This window comes from Gymnogyps californianus, chromosome 16 (genome assembly GCF_018139145.2).
Source record: "Gymnogyps californianus isolate 813 chromosome 16, ASM1813914v2, whole genome shotgun sequence".
Lineage (NCBI taxonomy): Eukaryota > Metazoa > Chordata > Aves > Accipitriformes > Cathartidae > Gymnogyps > Gymnogyps californianus.
In genome coordinates this window covers 1,421,702-1,441,569 of record NC_059486.1, presented here as the reverse complement: position 1 = coordinate 1,441,569, position 19,868 = coordinate 1,421,702, and the positions used below count along the sequence as shown (strand labels likewise).

The 19,868-nt window shown below is 62.3% G+C and overlaps 3 protein-coding genes across 3 annotated transcripts; 2 read left to right on the top strand and 1 right to left on the bottom strand.

Annotated features, from left to right (window-relative positions):
• Positions 1–743: 743 nt before the first annotated feature.
• Positions 744–4,272, top strand: TCN2 (transcobalamin 2). The gene is made up of 10 exons (XM_050906741.1): positions 744–855; positions 1,586–1,772; positions 1,877–1,957; positions 2,068–2,210; positions 2,318–2,479; positions 2,561–2,736; positions 3,298–3,472; positions 3,587–3,785; positions 3,978–4,099; positions 4,183–4,272. Exons 1-10 carry the CDS (start codon positions 801–803, stop codon positions 4,242–4,244), a joined length of 1,362 nt encoding a protein of 453 aa, XP_050762698.1. The 5' UTR covers positions 744–800; the 3' UTR covers positions 4,245–4,272.
• Positions 4,273–5,435: 1,163 nt separating this feature from the next.
• Positions 5,436–8,182, top strand: SLC35E4 (solute carrier family 35 member E4). Its single transcript, XM_050906863.1, has 2 exons — positions 5,436–6,048; positions 7,672–8,182. Exons 1-2 carry the CDS (start codon positions 5,436–5,438, stop codon positions 8,097–8,099), a joined length of 1,041 nt encoding a protein of 346 aa, XP_050762820.1. The 3' UTR covers positions 8,100–8,182.
• A 7,619-nt stretch (positions 8,183–15,801) lies between these two features.
• DUSP18 (dual specificity phosphatase 18) lies at positions 15,802–16,365 on the bottom strand. The gene is given in 4 exon segments (XM_050906870.1): positions 15,802–16,034; positions 16,037–16,084; positions 16,087–16,239; positions 16,242–16,365. Coding segments are annotated over 4 exon segments (558 nt in total).
• Between the last annotated feature and the right edge of the window lie 3,503 nt (positions 16,366–19,868).

Sequence of the window (19,868 nt, the reverse complement as noted above, 5' to 3'; positions counted from 1 at the left end):
GCGGAGCTGTGCCCCGTGAGGGTCCCTGCCGTGCCCCATGGGACGAGGGTGGTGGAGGGTGGGAGCCCCGTTCTCAGCCTCTGCCAGGTGCAGGAGTTTTGGGGGGGCAGGAGGGGGTCCCCACAGCCTGTCACCCCTTTCCGAGCCTGGGTGTCCCCCAGCAGATGGAGACCTGAGCCCCGGCAGCGCCCCAGGACCCCCCTCCCCTCGGCTGCGGGGATTTACCTTTTGGGGTTCAGCACCCCTGTACCCACCCCTCATTTGCCGAGCTGGGCTGATTAATCCTCGTTTTCAATAAAAATCCAGTTCCAGACGAGCAGCGGAGTTACTGCTTTCCAAGGCTGCGGGGATGGAGGGCGCATGATTTTTGGAGTCTTCATCTCCTTTTTTTTTTTTGGGGGGGGGCTAAATTTGACCGGTGATTTTGACCCGAACGCCGGCAGTTTGGGTCTCGCTGCCCCGGCCGTGGCGCAGAGGGCAGGGAGACCTCAGTGCTCGCGCGGTTCGTGCCAGGTCAGGGAGCTGGGAGGGAAGAGCAGCCGTGAGCACCTTATCTTTGTCCCGGCACGGGGCGGCCCCGCTTCCCTTTTGCTTCGCTTCCAGCCAAAGTCCTTTCCCGTTTCTGCTGACTTGGCCCCGGTGTGCGGAAACGGCCTCTCGCGACGCCTTCCCGTCCCCGGCAGTGTCCTGGCTCGGCTCGGCCAGGCTCTGCCTGCTTCAGCTGGGCTGCCAGTTGTGCCGTGCCGTGCTGTGCCGTGCCGTGCCGTGCCGTGCTGCGGCACCCACCGCCCCGCTCCGGCATGTGGCTGCTCCTCATCCTGCTGCAGGCTGCGGTCCTGCCTGCCCAGCTCTGCGGTGAGTACGGCAGCCGGCCACCGCCTGCAGCCCCTGGCCCCCCACGTCCCGCCGGGGGACCCCGCTGGAGCCGGGGGTCTTGCCCATGCGGGACGGTGCCCGGAGCGGGTCCCTGAGCTGGCTGCGGCGGTGGAGAAGTCCCCGAGGAGCGGGGTAGGGGGGGACGGGGACCATCCCCTGCTCCAGCCCTGTGCCCCGGCCCCGGGGAGGACGTTGGCCTCGTAAAACCCCTCCGGTGATGAGTTTTCCAGGGCTGAGCTCTCCCCAGCGCCCGCCGGGGTTAACCCTTATTCCTGTGCCCCCTGCCCAAAGCCCGGAGCCAACCTGCCCCGCTCCTGCGCCCGCAGCCCCCCCACCGCACAGGTCCCGCAGGGTCCCTGGGGATGGGGGTGCCACTCCAGCACCCTGCCAGCCCCGTGGGCACAGTGGGAGGGCGGCCATGCCCGCGCTTCAGGCTCTCCTTGCTCCCACCTCGTATCACGTCTCTTATTCTGTTTCTTCCCCATTTTTGGGGGAAGGCTTGAGGTTTCGGCTGCCCGGGGCAGCGATGGACGCAGAGGGCATGGGGTGCACAGCAGGGTTGGGGTGCTGGGTCTCCATCGCCACCGCGGCCCCAGGCAACCGGTGCCGGGGGCTGCAGATGCCGCGGGGCCGGTGCTTGGGGTGGGCTCGGCCCTCTCCCGCCCCCCCTCACCCTCCGCTCCCTCTCCCCGGGGCCCTGGGGGGGTAGAAGCCCCGGGGGAGGCAGCAGCGGTGCGGGCGCTGAGCGCCCGGCTGCTGGGGCTGGCGGCGGACCCGGCACGGGACCCCGACCCCAGCGTCTACCTGGCCCTTCGCCTGGCTGGCGACCACGACCTGTGTGGGGAGGAGCGGTACCTGGCGCGGCTGCGGGACGCCTTCCAGCACCGCTATGGCCGGTAGGTCCCGAGGGGGGGACACCGGGTCCCCGCCATGTGCCTCTGGGGGATGTCCCCTGTCCCCCACGCCGTCCTGGCACCCCGCTGATGCCGAGTCCCCGCAGGAGCCTGCAGGCAGCCGGCCGGCCCCACGCTGCGCCCCACGGCCACCCCCAGCGCGACGCTGCGGCCGCCGAGCACAGCACGTATGTGTGTGTGTCCCACGGGGACGGTCCCCTCCGCCGGCGGGGTGACAGCCCTCCGGCGCGGTGCGGGGGCTCCGGCCGTTGGCGAGAGCTGATGCGGCGGCTTGCAGGAGCGCTGAGGCGGAGTGGCCGGAGACGGGGCGGCTGGCGCTGTACCTGCTGGGGCTGCGGGCCACTTGTCCCCCACCGGAGCCCGGTCCCCAGCGCTCACTGGTGACATGGCTGAAGTACTACCTGGAGAAGGACTGGGCAGGTGAGAGCATCCCCACGGGGCAACAGCGGCGAGCACCCACCCGTGTGCCGGCACGTCCAGCCATGGGGCCACCGGCTCGCCCTGGTGACACAACACCTTGTCCCCAGGCTCCCGGCAGCACGGCCACCCCCTCACCAGTTACTACCAGTACAGCCTGGGCGTGCTGGCGCTGTGCGTCCATGGCAAGCGGGTGCGGGAGGAGGTGATCCGCCGGCTCCTGGCGGCTGAGCAGCACGGCAGGTTTGGGCACGCCGGTGGCAGCGCCACGGGTAAGGGTCCCCGGGGACAGGGGGGGCGGTGGCACCCCAGGGCGGGTGTGCGGCAGCCGGGGTGACACCGTGTCCCCGCAGACACGGAGGCGGTGGCGGCACTGGCCTTCACCTGCCTGGAGCGGGAGCGGCTGGTGGGGGCCGGGCTGGCGGCGGAGCTGCGGGCGGCCACGCGCCGGGCGAGGAGGAGGATGGTCGAGGCGCAGGGCCCGGACGGCTTCTTTGGCAATGTCTACAGCACCCCGTGGGCCATGCAGGTGGGTGTCATGTGCGGGGGGGGTCTCCAGGGTGGGGCGTGGGTGCGGGCATGGGTGGGGAGTGGGGGTGCAGGAGCTGGTGTGGGTGCAGGCAGGGGTGGAGGTTTGGGACGCAGGTGTGGGTGGGCACGCGTGTGCAGGTCTGGGTGCACGCTCAGGTGTGGGCTCGGGTGCAGGCCTGGGTGCAGTGCACAGTGGGTGCAAGCATGAGCATGGGTGCAGGCGTGGGTGTGAGCACAGGCGCAGGTGCAGACATAAGCAGGGGTGTGGGTGCAGGTGTGGGTGCAAATGTGGGTGCAGGTGCAGAGATAAGTGTGGGTGCAGGTGCAGATGTGGCTGTGGGTGCAGGTGTGGATGCAGGTGCAGGTGCAGATGTGGGTGCAGGCATGGGTGCAGGTGCGGGTGCCTGGGCAGAAGCAGCCACCCCGGGGAAGGTGCTGGGCAGGCAGGCAATGCTCAGCAGCAGCAGCAGCAGCAGCAGCAGCAGCACGGTGCCCAGGACCCCACCCCGCCTCCCACCTCAGGCCGCTGCCCCGCCACCTTCCTCCCTCCCGCTCCCAGGTCTTCATCGCCACCAACACGTGCCGGACGCAGCCGGCGTATGGCCGGGCCATGGCTGCGCTGCTGGAGAACCTGGATGCCTTCACCACCGCCGCAACCATGGCCCAGGCGCTGCCGGCACTGCACGGCCGCTCTTACCTGGACATCGCCTCCATGCGCTGCCAGGAGGAGCCAGGTAGGAGCCGGGGCGGCGTGGGGAGATGGGAGAGAGCTGGGATGGGGTTGGCGCAGATGCCACCATGGTGGTGGCTTGGTGTCCATCAGTGCCGTGGTGGCTTCCTTCTCGCAGATACGCTGACGCCCATCAGCCCTGAGCCGATGCCCGAGATGCCGATGCCGGGGAACATGACGGTGCGGCTGGTGGTGGAGTGCCACAAGCCGAGGTGTCCCCAGCACCGGCTCTACAACTGGCCGGTGCCAGCGCCCGCTGGTGCCTCCCTCCTGGATGTGCTCAGGGCGGCCACCGTGCAGGGACACCACAACTTCACGTATGTGGCCTCACGTGCCGGGGTGGGGGGACCCTCTGGGGTCCCTGCGTGTCGCACCCGGGGTGGCCACGTGCCCTGCACCCGTGCCACGGGCTCACCCCGGTTCCCAGTGCCCGGCTCCCTCGGCAGCAGCTCTGCCCCACTGCCGGCAGTGCCACGGCTGGGCCCTCACCCCCCTCTCCCACCCACCAGGTTTGACACCCAGGACACCCCCCAGGGCCCCTTTCTGAGCAGGGTGCTGGGGCTGGAGGCCCAGCAGCAGAAGCGGAGCTACTGGCAGCTCCTCACCGCCCCCAGCACCAGCCTGCAGATGGGTGAGTGATGGGTGGGGGTCCCGGGGGAGGCAGCGGGGATCCTGGGCAGCCCCCACGGCCGCTCTCCCACCCTCTCTCCGCAGGTGTCGCCGACTACAGACCCCGCGACGGGGAGACCCTCATCCTGCGCCTGAGCGAGTGGTAGAAGGCGGGGGGGGACGCGATGGCAATGAAACGCCTGCCTTGGGCGCAGGACCTGCCGGCTCCCTGCCTCCTGCTTTCCCTGCGCCCTGTGTGCCAGCACCCCAAATCCGCCCGGGGAGGAGGAGCGGGGGGGGACGGACGATGACACACGATGCCCTGTGTCCTACGGGCGCGGTGGGATGGGAGCACCCAGACCAGCAGCTCCTCTGGTCCCAGCCCCGCTCCGGAATGGGGCAGGCAGCTGCTGGGAGCAGCCAGTTTTGGGGTGCCCAAAGCAGCCGGTTTTGGGGAGTCTGAGCCAGCGCTGCTCATCCCCAGCAAGCTGCCAGCCGGGGCTGTCCTCCTCTGTAAACCATCTGGGGGGGGGCCCCCGGCTCTCCCCATTGAGCCCCCACCTACCCCGAGGGCTCGGGGACCGCGGTGGCCCCAGTGCCACATGCAGCCCGAGGGGGACCTCCTGGGTGTGCCCCAAACCTGCGTGATCCCCCCCTGGGATTTAATCCAACCCCAAAAAACACCCAGGGGCAGCCGGCAGTGAACGGAGCCGGGGGAGGCGGTGTCCGGGCTGAGGGGTGCCGCTGCGGTTTGGGGTCAGGGTGCCAATACCAGGGCGGGCGATGCTGCCGGGCGGGTGCTGGGGAGCGATGGCGCCTGCACCACCACCCGGCATGAGTCAGCCGGGGGCTCTGACGCAGTCCCACCGCCACCGTCGCCATGGAGGCTGCTCGTGCTCCGGCTACTGCCGGCCGAGCCGCTCTGGCAGGGATGCACGGCTACCGGTTCCCAGCAGGCCCTGCTGCACCGGGCGGCATCCCTGGGCGTACACCCCCGCACCCCTGTACCCCCGCACACCCGCACAGGCGGCTGTGACGCGGCGGCGGCCCCGCGGGGAGGAGCCTCCCTCCCTCTGCTCCCCGCCATCACCAAACTTTCCGCTCGCTCCCGGCCGCCGGCGCTGCCTCCCTCGCACATGGCACCAGCACCCTGGGGCTGAGCCCTGCCACCACCCCCCGGGGCGGGTGACGCCGCTGCCGTTGCCAGGAGGAGCCGGGGATCCGCTACCGCCACTGCCATCACCACCGCCACCGCCGTTACCGCCGCCACCGACTCCCGGGACCGGTGGCTTTCAGCACGGCGCGGGAGGACGGGGCAGAGCACAGAGTGGCAGCGGCAGGGAGCAGAGCCGGTGCCCATGTGCCTGCGGTCCCGGCGGGGCGATGAAGCAGCGATGACGGCCGGTGAGGGGACCCTCCGGCCCTGGAAACCCGACCCGGGGCAGGCGGAGGGGGGTCGGCCGCCCCCGGGGCCATCGCTGCCCCTGACCCTCACCGTCCTGGCCTGGCTGGGCACCGGCACCACCATGGCCGGCCTCAACAAATGGATCTTCGCCACCCACGGTTTCCGCTACCCGCTGCTGCTGTCGTCCCTCCACATGCTGTCGGGGGTGGCCGTGGGGTACCCGCTGGGCTGGGCGCGGGGACCGTCACCGCCGCCCCCCCGGCCCCGCGCCAGGATCTACCTGCTCAGCCTCACCTTCTGCACCAGCGTGGCGTTGGGCAACCTGGGCTTGAGCTACGTGCAGCTGGATGTGGCGCAGGCGGTGGCCACCACCACCCCGCTGGTCACCCTCCTGCTGTCGGGGCTGCTGGGGGGCCGGCGGCACCACCCGCTGCAGTATGCCGCCATGGGGCCCGTCTGCGCCGGGGCCGCCTGCAGCATCGCCGGCGGGCTCCGCTTCTACCAGCCGGGCTGCGGCTTCCTCCTGGCCGCCGCCGTCCTCCGCGCCCTCAAGTCCATACAGCAGAGTAAGTGCCACCCGCCTGTCCCCGTCCTGCATGCCCGCTCTCCCTCCCCTGGCATGGCCCCTGGGGCGCAGGGGTGCTGGTGTCACCCCAGTGCCACCCTGGTCCTGGTGCCACTCCGTTGCTGCCCCAACCCTCGTGGCACTCTGGCCCCCAGTGCCTCCCCAGCCCCAATGCCAGCTCCACACCATCCCAGTCCCAGTGCCACCCGCTGCCACCCTTGGCCCTGGTGCCACCCCAATTCCAGGGCCACCCGTTGCCTCCCTGGCCCTGGTATCACTCGCTGCCAACCCTGGCTCTGGTGTCACCCCAGCATCACCCCAGCCTCAGCACCATCCCCTCCCCACCCTGTCCCTGGTGCCACCCCAGTGTCACCCCAGTGCCACCCTCTGCCGACCCTGTCCCTGGTGCCACCCCAGTGTCACCCCAGTGCCACCCCTTGCCAGCCTTGTCCCTGGTGCCATCCCAGTGCCACCCTCTGCCCACCCTGTCCCTGGTGCCACCCCAGTGCCACCCTTTCCCACCCAGCTGCCCCCCTCAGGACTCTGCCGTGCTCCTGGCCCTGAGGTGATGTGACCCCGGTTTATCAGTGACGAGCAGTCACGTCGGTGTCCCTGCGGTGGCCCAACGGGCACTGCTGGCTCCCAGTGACACTGTCCCATGTCCTGGGACCATGGGGGGTGGCAGTGCCTTAGCCTGGCACAGGGACACCCAGGCTGCCCCATCCCCACCCCCGTGGGCTCCCCTCTGCCAGCGCTGTGGGCTGCCGGGTCCCCTGCGAGTCCCCGTGCCGAGTGGCATCGTCCCCATGCCTGGGGACTCCAGCAGCCGCAGTGCCGCCCGGGCTGCGATGTCCTTCGCAGGCGGCGGAGAGGAGCCGGCCGCGTTGTTTTTCGGCCGGGAAGGGAGCATTTCCTCCGGAGCCGGTGACTCAGGCGGGCACCGCGGGGGACAGGCTCTGGCGTGGGGCCCATGCTGTCCCCAGGGGCACCGCTGGCGGCTGTACCGGGGGGCTGTGCCCACCCGAGGGACACCACCACCCAGCACCCACCCTGGTCTCCTTGTCACCCATGGGACTGGAGAGTGGCCCAGGGGAGGTTGGGGGCTGCTCCGTCCCCCTGGGGACACAGCACGTGTCCCACTGCGCACGCCTGTGCGTGGCAGCCGGGCTGTCACAGTGGCTGTGTCCGGTGTCCCCAGATGACTCAGGGGACACCCAGGGACACAGAGGGGACACACCACACGCCCAGAAATGTTGCTGCCGGCTGCAAAATCAGCTGAAAAAAAGAGGATGGGGGGGTGGAAGCCACATTTCCTCCAAAATGGGGAGGGGACACTGCCCCATCCAACCCTGCCCTGCAGCACCCTGGACCCCCAAACCAGGGCACCCCCAAACCGGGGCACCCCCTGAACCAGGGCACCCCCAGCCCCATGGAAGGGCCTCCCCCCTCCACTTCCCCCTTCCCAGTGACGTTCGGGATTTCTTAACCACTTGGGCACCGAGCGGGGGCTTGTGTCGGTGGGTGCCCTCACGGGCGCTGGGTGCCCCCATGGGTGCTGGGTGTCTCCGCTGGGATGGTCTGGGCGTCCTGCTGATTGTCCCCATCCACCCCCCCCCCCCCCCAGGTCTGCTGCTGCAGGAGGACCGGCTGGACGCCCTCTCGCTGCTCTGCCTGACCTCCCTGCCCAGTTTCTGCCTGCTCTTCGGGGCGGCCGTGGCGCTGGAGGTGGGTCCCTCCTGGGAGGGCGTCCTGCGCTACGACGGCACCCTCTGGGCCTGCGTCCTGCTCAGCTGCCTGGGCTCCGTCCTCTACAACCTGGCCACCTTCTGCGTCCTCTCCCTCACCTCCGCCCTCACCGTCCACGTCCTGGGCAACGTCACCGTGGTGGGCAACCTGCTGCTCTCCCGCCTCCTCTTTGGTAGCCACCTGAGCGGGCTCAGCTACCTGGGCATTGGGCTGACGCTGGCCGGCATGTTCATGTACCACCAGCCGGACCTCATCGCGGCACGCTGGGCGGCACGGCCGGGACGGGGCCCCCCGAGGCGGGAGTAGGGTCCCCGGCGGGGACGGGGACGGATGGGAAGCCGGGGAGGCTGCAGGGCGTGGGCGAGCACGGCTCTGCGGGTGCACGAGGGCTGGTGGGCACGGCTCTGCGTGCACACGTGTTTGCTGAGGTGCATGGTACTGTGCACACGGGTGTGCTGGGGTGCAGAGCTCTGTGTGCACATGGGTGTGCCGGTGTGCATGGCCCTGTGTGCACACATGTGTGCTGGTGTGCACAGCCCTGTGTGCACATGTGTTTGGTGGTGTGCGCGGCTCTGTGTGCACACCGGTGTGCTGAGGTGCATGGTACTGTGCACACACGTGTGCCGGTGTGCACGGCTCTGTGGGCACACGTGTGCCGGTGTGCACGGCTCTGTGTGCACATTAGCGTGCCAGTGTGCATGCTCTGCATGCACACATATGTGCCAGTGTGCACGGCTCTGTGTGCACGTTTTCTGGTGGGCACAGATCTGTGTGTACGTGTGCTGGTTTGCACAGCTCTGTGTGCACGTGTGTGCTGGTGTGCACGGCACTGTGCACATGGATATGCTGGCGTGCACAAGGTCTTTGTGCACACGTGTGTTGTGTGCACAGCTCTGTGCACATGTGTGTGCTGCTGTGCATGGCACTGTGCGCACGTGTGTCTTGGTGTGCACAGCTCTGTGCACGTGTCTACTGATGTGCATGGCACTGTGCATATGTGTGTGCTGGTGTGTGTTGATGTGCACAGGCTCTGCATGTGCAAGTGGACCTGTGTGCACAGCTCTGTGTGCATGTGGGCACGTCTGGGTGTGCACAGGCTCTGCAGGCGTGAGTGGGTCTCTGCGTGTGGCTATGTGTGCATGGGGGCACATGTGTGTTGGTGTGAGAAGGCTCTGCGTGTGCAAGCAGGTCTCATGCATGTGGGCACGTGTGCATTGGTATAGACTGTATGTACGAGCATGTCTGTGTGCACGGCTCTACGTGCATGTGGGCGTGCATGTGCTGGTGTGCACAGGTTCTGTGTGTGCAAGTGTGTTGCTGTGCGTGCAGAGCCTCACATGCAGGGGTGCACCTGTGTATTGGTGTGCACAGGCTCTACGCATGCATCCCTGAGCACAGCTCCGTGCACGGGAGCAGGCGTGTGTTGGTGTGCACAGGCTCTGCGTGTGCAAGCAGATCTCATGCATGTGGGCAGGGGTGTGCTGCTGTGCACAGGTACTGCATGCACAAGTGTGTCTGTGCAGAGCCTTACATGCAGATGTGCACAGGTGTGGGTGTGCACAGCCTCTGCGTGCACGTGTGCACAGATTCTGCGTGTGCAAATACACCTCCACGCGTGCACAGCTCTGTGTGCACGGGGGCGTGTGTGTGTGTGTGCAGGCTGACAGGTACCGGTGTGCACGCAGGCTCTGTGCGGGTGAGCAGGTACCTGCATGCATGTGCAGCTGCGTGCACCGGCTCTGCATGCGTGTCCCCGTGGGCACACGCAGGCTGGGCACGCTCGAGGACGTGGCTGTGGATACACGACTCCGCGCATCCAACTGCTGTCCCGCCTGGGGAAACACAGAGCAGTGTGTGTGCGCGTGTGTGCGCGCGCATGTGTGTGTGTGTGTGCACGGATGTGCGTGTGTGTGTGCGCACGTGCGTGTGCGTCACTACTGAGCTCTACTGGCTGGAGTAAGCCCGGGGCTGTGTGTACGCACGGTTCTCGTGGCTGAACAAGACGCCCAGGGATGGGGCGGGTGAGTGTCCCCTCTCCTGTCCCCAACCCCACCGTGTCGTGCCGATCCCACGGGGCTGCCAGTGGTGCCGCCGGCATTGTCATCATCCCCACCATGCCCTCCCGGCCACCACGGCTCCGGCTCCGGCCCCATCCCTCCCGGCTTGCCGTGGCTGGAGCAGGCAGGCGCGGGCAGGGCTGCCTGCCCGTTCCCAGGGCTCCGTCGCGGCGATGGCGAGAGCCCAGCAAAGGGGACAGGGACGGCTCAGACCCACCCGCCATCGCTCCGGGATGGTGCCGGGCTGCGGCACGGCACACACTCACCTTGGCAAAGGGACGTCCCAGTGTGCGTACGCCCTGGCACCAACGTCGGCACACACACGAGTGTGCACGCCCTGATGGGCGCACCAGCACCACCGCTTGCGGTGTCCGTGGTGGCTGCTGCCATGCTCACTGTCTCTGCGCCGGGGCCGAAGGACCCAGCTCTGATTGCACTTGTCCCGAAATAAAGCTCTATTTTTGTTGTACTCCACCCTCGGCTCCCGCGGCGATCTCCCACCCGAAGCGCACACCGGCATCGTGGCAGGAAGGGAGGAACCACCCGTCGTAGGGATGGGAAACTGAGGCACAGAAATGCCTCGGAAAGCCCCAGCTCCCTGGGGGAAGCCAGGGCCTCCGTGCCCACCGCGGCCGGTGTCTCCATGCTCCGGTGCAGGGACAGCCGTGGTTTAGCAGCCCCAGGGCTGACACTGGGACCCTTGCACAGGACACAGGAGGGATGCGGTGACAGGGAGAGGAGTCACTGGCCACATGCGTCCAGAGAAGGGCCAGTCCTGCTGGGAGCCAGCGCCGCCTGCCCGCAGGATGGCTTCGCCCTGCCCCAGGGCAGCGTGACGCTGGGGAGCATCCCGTCCCCTGGCGTCACCCGTCCGGTCCTTCTCCAGCCCTGTGACTCGCGTCACCCGTCCGGTCCTTCTCCAGCCCCGTGACTCATGCCACCCTGCAAGCACAACCCGCTCCCCCTGGAAACTCCCTGCTCGCTCCCGCCCTCTTTCCCAAACATCAATTTTCTTCCACTCGTCAGGGTGGCGAGTTTTGAGGCCAGTTCCAGAAGCGTCCCGGGAACAGCTCCTTCCCCGGCACACGGCAAAGGAAGGGCAGCTTGCCGGGCTGCCACGGTGTGCCAGTGTGCCTACTGCCAGTGCCACCTTCGCCGGGGTGCCTCAGGGCTGCGGCTGGAGCGGTGCCCATCCCGCAAAGGACTCAAAGGACCCCGAGTTATTGGCAAACGGCCCTTGTTCTGGCCACGAGCGTGGCAGCCACAAGCCTATCTGCTTTCTGGGCTCACATTTCAGAGGCTTTTCCATAACGGGGAGGGTTGAAAGTGGTTTTGGTTTTCTGGTTCCTTTCAAAAGGCGAGTCCCGGTGCGGCCCCAGGGACGGGGCTGGGGGAAACTCCCATCCCAGGTATTCCTGGGATGTCCCACCCGCGCTGTCCCCTGCCAGGGGACGGGAGGAGCGGGACTTACAAACCAGCCTGCCTGCGGCATCCCTGGGTCGAAGAGCCCTTCCCTAGGGAACACCCGCCCGTCCCGGCCCCCTGACTCATTTGCTGGCACCGGGGTCTACCCGGATCCCGCCTGCGTCTGCGGCTTTGCCTTGTCTGCCCTGGTTTCAGTGCTTCGTGGTGCTGGCCCCGTACCCTGCTGCTGCGGGGAGCGTGGCCAGCTGCTGCCGGGTGTCCCTGTGCAGGCTGGTGGCTGGAGCCGGGCTGGGCACAGGGGTCCCGTGGGCAGCATTTGTGCTGGCGTTGGTGGCTTTGATGCTGCCCGTGAAGGGCCTGGCAGGGGCGGGTGGGCTGGCCTGGTGTGGTGGCCCTCTCTCGGGGTATTTCAGGCCATGATCTCAGCCCGGTGGCATCCCTCCGCTCTGGCCACAGGAAGGATCGGGTTTCCCACGGGCACGGCGGGAGCTGCCCATGTGCCGGGTCCGGCACTGCTCCGGCTAAGCTGGATGAGGGGAAGCCATCCCAGCCCCGGCTGCTTCGCGGGTGGGGGAGCAGATTGGGACAGCTCTGCTCCAAAGCAGACGCCTTTCTGGAGAGCAGACCCTGCGGCACGGGGCAGGACAAGCCCCGGCAGGAGCAGCGAAGGATGGGGACAGCCCTCGCATGGGCACGTGTGTCCCCATGCCTCAGCCTCCTGGCAGGCAGCAGCTTCCCAGTCCCTGCTGGGGTCCGGTTCCCCTCGCCAGCCCTGGCTCCCCAGGCCTGGTTTCGGCGTAGTGAGGGTGCCGAGGTGGATTATCGCCCTGGTCTAAGGGCCACGAATCCGTCTCTGAAGCCCCTGCAGCTCTTGTGCCCCCAAATGTGGGGGCCTTTCCTTGCTCATGCATCTCTCCACAGCCCCTGCCAAGCATTCTCTGGGTTTTCACCTCTTTTTAAATAACACCCAACCGCAGGCAGGCTGGGGCACCCCCATGCCGGGGCTCATTAACCCCTGAGATGCCACTGCCCGGGGTTAACCATGTAGCAGGCACCCAGCACACGCTGCCTGATCTTCCCACACGGGCACTGCCGTTGAGTTTCTGTGCTCCCTATCCTGAAATGCACGGAGGGGACGGGAGATGAAAGGAGGGGTGGCAGCTCTGAAGCCAGTGAGCAATGGCAGCAAGGATGGGTGGCACCTCCACATGCTTGGTCCCACCATGCTGGAGGTGCTGGCTGGCAAGGAACTCCAGGTGAAGCGTGAAAGTCTGAGGTGGGAGAAATAAATGCGTGTCTGATGGGATAGCATTGTTATGAGACCTAGCCGGACAGTTTCTTCTGGATCTGCTGTTAAACTGCTGCTGAAATCTTCCTCTGAGGCAGCGATGGAGCGTGCTGGGGACTGAGCTGCGAGCCACTGCCCTTGGTGGAGGAGCAGCGTGTCTCCGTGCAGGGAGAGGAGACCCAGGGTGGCTTTACTGCACGCCAGCCGAGTGCCTGGGAGCACACGGTGGAAATTTTCCGTGTTTCAGGACAGGGGATTAATTGCTGCTCTCGGGGATGTCGGGAGGCTTACTGCATTAGCACAGAGGGACACGGGATCTGCAGCTGGGAGGCAGCAAGGACAAACGCTTGCTAAGCCAGGGAGCCTAAGCCAGTAAATGACATCCTTCCTTCATATGCCGGGCTGTGGTCTTAAACCTACCACATCACAGTCCTCAAACTGTGTCAGGGACCATCCTGGCTTTGGAGTTGAAATTATGGCAAAGCCTTTTTTAGGGTAGACATTAAGAAAAATGCATTCTCCCTGGCGGGACAGCCCAGCCCAAGGATAGACGACATGAGGAGTGCAATGTCCAGCAGTGGCGAGCAACATCGGAGGATGCTTGAAGCAGCCCCAGCCCGGCTGGAGGCCAGGAGATGGACAGGATGACCCTTCAGACTCTCTTCCAGCCCCACATTCTCTGCTTCAGCACCCAAAAAAACCCTCCAGAATTTTCTCTTAACCATTTTGGGGCAGGCTGGCTTTACTGGTGACTTTTTGCTCTCTCTCTATGGCACGGGCTCACTGCTCTGCTCTGAGAAGGCTGTTGACTGCCTGTAGCCGAGTTTCAAAAAAAAATGAAATCACATGAGCTTAAAGACATTTTTTAAGTCATGTACTTTGTTTTTATAAGATAACTTTACATCATAAAGTAGGGGTCTAAGATACAAATGTTTAAGGTGGTTATAATAGTGCTAATTACTGTATGCATAACATAAGACCGCTATATAAAAACTGAAGTGATCCACAGGCTGTTGTGAAACACAGATGGTGCCTTAGTGGCAGCCTGGGCCAGAAGGAGAGCTTGGTTCAGTGGGTTTGGGTGTCAGGTGCAGGCGTCTCACCTGGGTCCTGATGGCTGTGAAGAAAGAGGTGTTCAAGAAAGAGCTGGCAGCAGCATCACCACCCCCCTTCCTCCCACTTCTCTTGAGAGCTGCATTCAAACCGAGATGCTCACCCTTGACGCTACGCTGCAGCCATGCCCACGCTTGGCTGTGTACCCCGCTGAGCTGGATCTGGACTCCCACCCAACTTCCCAGCTTGCCCTTGGACCTGCCTCATCGCCACGGACTTGCCAGGCAGCCAGGACTCCCACTTCAACAAGCCTCCATCTGCCTCCAGATACGCAAAGCCCTGGTCTCCCCTCCCTTGGGCAGCCGGTGCCTATGCCTGGGACCCAGCCAGTGGTGCCCTCCACGGCCGGCACACAAGAGCCAGACATCTGCAGGACCTGCTAGGGCTTGCAGCATCACTGTTCTCTGTAGGGAAAGCCTGGTGTCTGACTGCAAAGCTGGAGTAGAGAAGGGTGGGGATGACTCTACAGTCACCAACGGCACCCTTGTCTGATCAGAGACCCAGTCCGAGAAGCACCAAGGCCCCAGGTGGTCACACAGCACACAGGGCTCTTCCAAGAGGTCTGCCATGTCTCTGATGCTCCCTGTGATACCCATGCATCCAACCAGCCTGTTCTGTCCCTTTAACATTTCTGTTTTCCAAGAGGAACTTCTTACATGTTCATGAGGAGTCAGGTCTTTGCTTCTAGAAGGTGCCTTGGGAGAAAAGCTCCCAGTCAATACAGTCAAAGGAAGGCAAGGCTTTTTGCCACCCACCACAGCTATCACTTGAGCTGCTTTGAGAGCTGCAGACAGCTCGTTTGCCAGGTTGCTCTTCGTGGGTGTGGAGGAGCACTCCCAAAGTGCCATTGGTAGGATATATAATCATAGAATCATTTAGGTTGGAAAAGACCTTTAAGATCATTGAGTCCAACCGTAAACCTAACGCTGCCAAGTCCACCACTAAGCCACGTCCCTAAGCGCCACATCTACACGTCTTTTAAATACCTCCGGGGATGGTGACTCAACCACTTCCCCGGGCAACCTGTTCCAATGCTTGACAACCCTTTTGGTGAAGAAATTTTTCCTAATATCCAATCTAAACCTCCCCTGGCACAACTTGAGGCCATTTTCTCTCATCCTGTAACTTGTTACTTGGGAAAAGAGACAGACACCACCTTGTTACAACCCCTCCCACCAACTGGGGCTGTAGGACCCCCTCATGCTGACCCAGGGGCTGTAGGACCCCTCACACACACACGCCAGCCTGGGGCCCCCTTACTCCCACCCGAAACAGGTCTGTTATTGCCACTCAAGACAGAGCTGCTGGAGCTGAAAACTTCATGCTGTGATAAACCAGAATTAATACATGGTTTGCTGCTGAGCGATGCCAAAGTGTGCCCAGATCAGGCTTCTAGTTCATAACAACACAATGACCTTGCCGCAATGATTCAAACAGGCAGCAGGCTTCCTCTTATTGCTCCCATCTTGACTTCCCAGCCCACCCCAGTAAATGGGGTTCTTTCCGAGCAGCGAGCAGCTCACCCAAATAACCATGGATCTCCCAAGGGAGGCCAACGCATCTTCTGAAAAAGGGTTGGGGCAATCAGGTAGGGGAAGAGAAAGGGTGAGAAAGTGGAAAGCAGGACATCCTTGGGTCTCTCCCAACTGGGGATGCTGGAGTCTGCGCTGTTCCTGCCCTCTCTGGAATGCAGCAGATGACTGGACTTAGGGCTACTGTCTCAAAACCCAAAGTCATATCCCAGTTAGGAAAAACAAACGTTGGTAACACTCCAAATATCCTGACTCACAGCTAATTTCTGTCCTGTATTAGAAGCACAGTTTGTGCTGGAATAAAACAACACTCTCTAAACATGTGACGGTTTCAGAGTTACTGTCAGGACCCTGATACAAATGATGTGTGAAAACTAACTGCATAGCTTAAACTGTGTTGATTTTATTTATAGTAAACCCCACTACTTGCTGGTTGTATCGCAAATCTGCTGCACTTTCAGTGGCAGAGACCTCATGCTCGAACCCCCTTAGATGAGAAGAGTTTATTTTTAATGCTCCAGTGTGGATCTGGAAGAACTGCCGTTGACTTTCCCTGAGTTTCTTGCCAAGAGGTCACAACAGCTTGTTTGTACTCAGAGAAGCAGCATTACTCTTACTTCATTTTCATAAACACTGGGTATCATCCCTGATGGAGAGCTGATCATTTGGAGCCTGTTGACGCAGAAGAGTTTGTACTCATAGTGGATGACTTGCTGCCAGAAGCTGTTGTTGGGTTGTGTGATGGGACGGCAGGACTCAACCCAGGCATGGGCGCCTGCCAGGGACATGGAGCGGTGCTTCAGGAGATAGGCCAAGCAGACGGTGGGGACCTGCTCACCCCAGCAGCGCAGTGCAGCAGCGTCCGACCCTGCGTGTCCCCACGCTGTGGATCTTAGCTATCATGGAGTCGAAGCAGCTGGAGATTCGGGTGGTGGGGGCGTCCATCATAGGGACGCGCAGGTACTCGACGTCGGGACAGAGGGTGTTCACCACCTGCAGGGAGACGTTGATGACCGTGCTAATGCGGTGGGTGAAGAACGGGGGAAGCTGTTGGTGGCCACCATGTCACTGAGGTAGAAGTTGGAGGTGATCCGTGACAGGCTGCCTGGCCAGGGGTGCCGGGGCAGGGCCGGGAGGGATCCCAGAGCTGCTGCCATTGGGGCACGCCGGTTGTACCTAGAAATACATGTAGGAATACATCCAGCCCTGTCCCTTGCCGTGTCCCGGCCTGCTGGGCCCCGCTGCCTGGGAGCCAGGAAGCAGCGGCGGGGCCAGGCCGGGCTCCCCATGGCAACCGCTGCCGTGCGCCCAACGGTGGGTGGCAGCGGGGCCATGGAGCAGCGGGGCGGCGCGCGGCCTCACCTCACCTTCTTCCCGCCGCCCCAGAGCCGGCAGTTCAGCGGGCCCCGGTGCAGGGCTGGGGGACCCTCACACTGTCCTGGGGCTGGGGGACCCTCACACTGGCTGGGGCTGGGGGACCCTCACACCGTCCTGGGGCTGGGGGACCCTCACAATGACTGGGGCTGGGGGACCCTCACACCATCCTGGGGCTGGGGGACCCTCACAATGGCTGGGGGACCCCTCACAGCAGGCTGGGGGACTCCTCACACTGTCCTGGGGCTGTGGGACCTCTTACACGGGCTGGGGCTGTGGGAACAGGTCAGTGGGGTATGGCTCAGCACCCCCCTGCACCCCACTCTGTGTGACACAAAGCCCCCTCTCACCCGGAGCAGCTCTGCAGACTTGGACCTCGACCTGGACAGCCATTTGCCCGGCAGCCTCCTGTCCAGCTCTGCCAGCCGTGCCAGCCGCCATGCCCTGCTGCTCCTGGAGAAGAAGGTGACAGCCTCCACTCCCCCTCACCCCTCCAGGCTCCACTGGCGCTGCCCCCCGGGACGGGGTTCCTGGTCCCCTCCAGCATAAGGGGAGGGTTTGTTCTGCGTTTGGCTGCTGGTGGATGTGTCTTAGAAAAGCAGAGGGAGATCCCCCTCCTCTGAAGCGGCTGGCAGTGAGACCCGCCGGTGACATGAGGCTGGAGGAACGTCTTGTGCAAATGCTTGGGTCTCAGTTCCTCAGAGCCCTTAAACCATCGCTTAAGTCCTCAGCCCTTAGGTCTTCAGCCTGCTGGATCAGGGTGTGGGTGCCAGGGCTCTCTCCAGGGGAGCAGGAAGCAAACAGTGGGGGTTGGGGCAGCTATCGGTTCTTGGGCTGCCTTCGACATGAACGGTTGCACCTCCATCCTCACCTCAGGACACAGACGCCATATCCTATCTGCAAGTCAACAGTGTTTTGGGAAGATAAGCTACAGGCATCGTCGGCCACAGACTTAACCTGGACTTAGATGTTGTTCCTATGATATCTAGGGAGACCAAGGGTAAATTATTAGAAATGGGTGAAGCACTGACGTGTGACCTCCCAGCAGTGGGGACTAGGCAAAGGTTTTGGAACATTTAGCAGCCCAATCCCCCCTTTAGTGCTTCTCACTTTGAGTCCAGCAGTAACGGGTTCATTAGCAATAGCAGGTGAGATGATAGTCTCTCCTGCGGGAATGCGCGGGAGGCTCGGTTGAGTATTTAAGCTCAGAATTGGGATATAGGGTGGCATTAGACATACCTGGACCTTCACTCACTGAGTAGTTCCCCTCAGCTCACCTCTCTGCTCCTGGGCAGCCAGGCTTTTTGTCCTTAGTACCCAGCCAGCACCACCTGAATCCTCTCCCCTCGCCTGACTGCATATATCCCAAGGAACTTTGCCATCTCGCTTTGGTCAAAAACCCCAAGCATCATGATTTCAGCAGTTTTTCGGTTTAAATCAAAGTTTTATAACATGGGGCTGCAAAGTCCACCCTCTTGACTGTTTCTGGCAGAACTGTAGGGTCCTGCTGGAGCCTGGCTCTGCGTGTGAGTGAGCCTGCTTAGGCAATAAACTGTGCAGCCCCGTAGCAGTTATTAGTGAGAACAGGGAAAAAAGCTTACCCGGCTTCACCTCTCAGGTGAGGTTTGCTCAAATAAGAAAGTCTAATACAGAAATCAGTGTCTGATGGTTTCAATTCCCAGTGTCTCTTACTAAAATCTGTACTTGAGACATGAACTAGTGATGCTAACAGGTCCCGACTGAACGTTTCTTTCTGCTGTCATGGGGATGACAGCCTTGCGAGGCAGAGCTGAGGCATCTTTTCCTTGGTTTGGCGTTCCCTAATGCCTTAACTCAGTGGACTGACGGTAACCTCTAGGCAGCTGTGTGCTGAGGAGATCCTCCTGGCCTGCAAACATTTATGATGTGTGAGTTTCAAGACCTCGGGGCAGTGCAGCCGCTGTGAGTGAATTAGCTCTAGGCTAGAACCAAGCCCCAAGCTGTGCTGTGACGCCTGGTTTGGTCCTGCAGTGCGGGTGTGCCCTGGGTTTGTGCCACGCACACGGACAGGTTTCTGTTCACAGTTGAGACCCAGGAGGGTGCAAACCCCTTACGGCTGGAGAGACTGCATGCCTGCAAGCGCGGAAGCCCGTGCTACACCTGTGGTGTGCGGGTGACATGAAGCTCATTAGCTTGCCCAGTAAATTCTGGTTGCGAGCCCACTCAAACCAGATGACCACATTGTCATTGGTTGGTTTTATACTGTGGCTTTTTGTTATCGGTGTGATGGATTGGGTCTGAGATGCAAGAATGCCAGAGTGTGACTACTGTCCTCCAGACCTGCTTCTTACAGTAGTTTAAAATGAATTCTAGTCAAGGAGGCAGGATGATTTGAGTAATCTTTTTCAGACCAATGTTTAGAATGATACTTATGAATTTTGGAGCTTTTTGCTTGGAGGTCACCTTGACCATAGCGAGGGATGTGGCAGGATGTCTCTCTTCCCAAAGACAAGCATCACTTTGAAATTCTTTATTTCATGGTTAGGATAGTGGCTATAAGGTCTTACATTTGCTTTTGTAAAGGTAAAACACTTTGAAGAGGCCAAAAAGAAGACTGAACGTTTCCACAAACATTTAAAGCAGCAGTTTTTGAAAGAACAGGAGAGAAAGATGGCACGGAGGAAGAAGGCATCCGAAAGGTTTGAAAAATCACTGGAAGTGTTCAGTCGCAGAAGTGGGAAGTCATCCGTCCCTTCCGCCAATGGTTTGTCTGCAAGTGAAGTGACACCCTTGGAACACGCAGCTGCTACTGACCGAGAAGGGACCAGGAGACACGTCTAGCCTGCTTCTCCTGCAGGCTGTCCCAAGGCTCCGGCCCATGTCTTGCCAACCTACTCGAATTTTCAGTTTGCTCGGTCCTGTTACAGCAATAAAGCAGCACAATCCCTCTCTCTCTCTCGTATTGCTGCCCATTTACCTTTTACATCGATGGGGCTGCTGTGGTTAGAGGGCCACGGGCTGGGGACAATTCAGGGAGCAGTGAGGCAGCCGCAGGAGTAAAACACCTCTTCAAAGGACTGGTTTCCTTTGAGGTAATAGAAAAGTGATGTGAATTGGATGGAGTTTTTTCTTGGCTTGTGCCTTTAGAGAGGATTCAAACAACATGTTTCATGGCTAGCTGGATTTCCAGAAATGTTATCAGAGGTTCAGGGAGGGTAAATGAATCCATCGTTGGGGAAAAAGAAGAAGGATTGGTGACTTCTAAGAAGCTTAGGAGAAAAAAAACAAGGAATGGAGTATTGAAGGA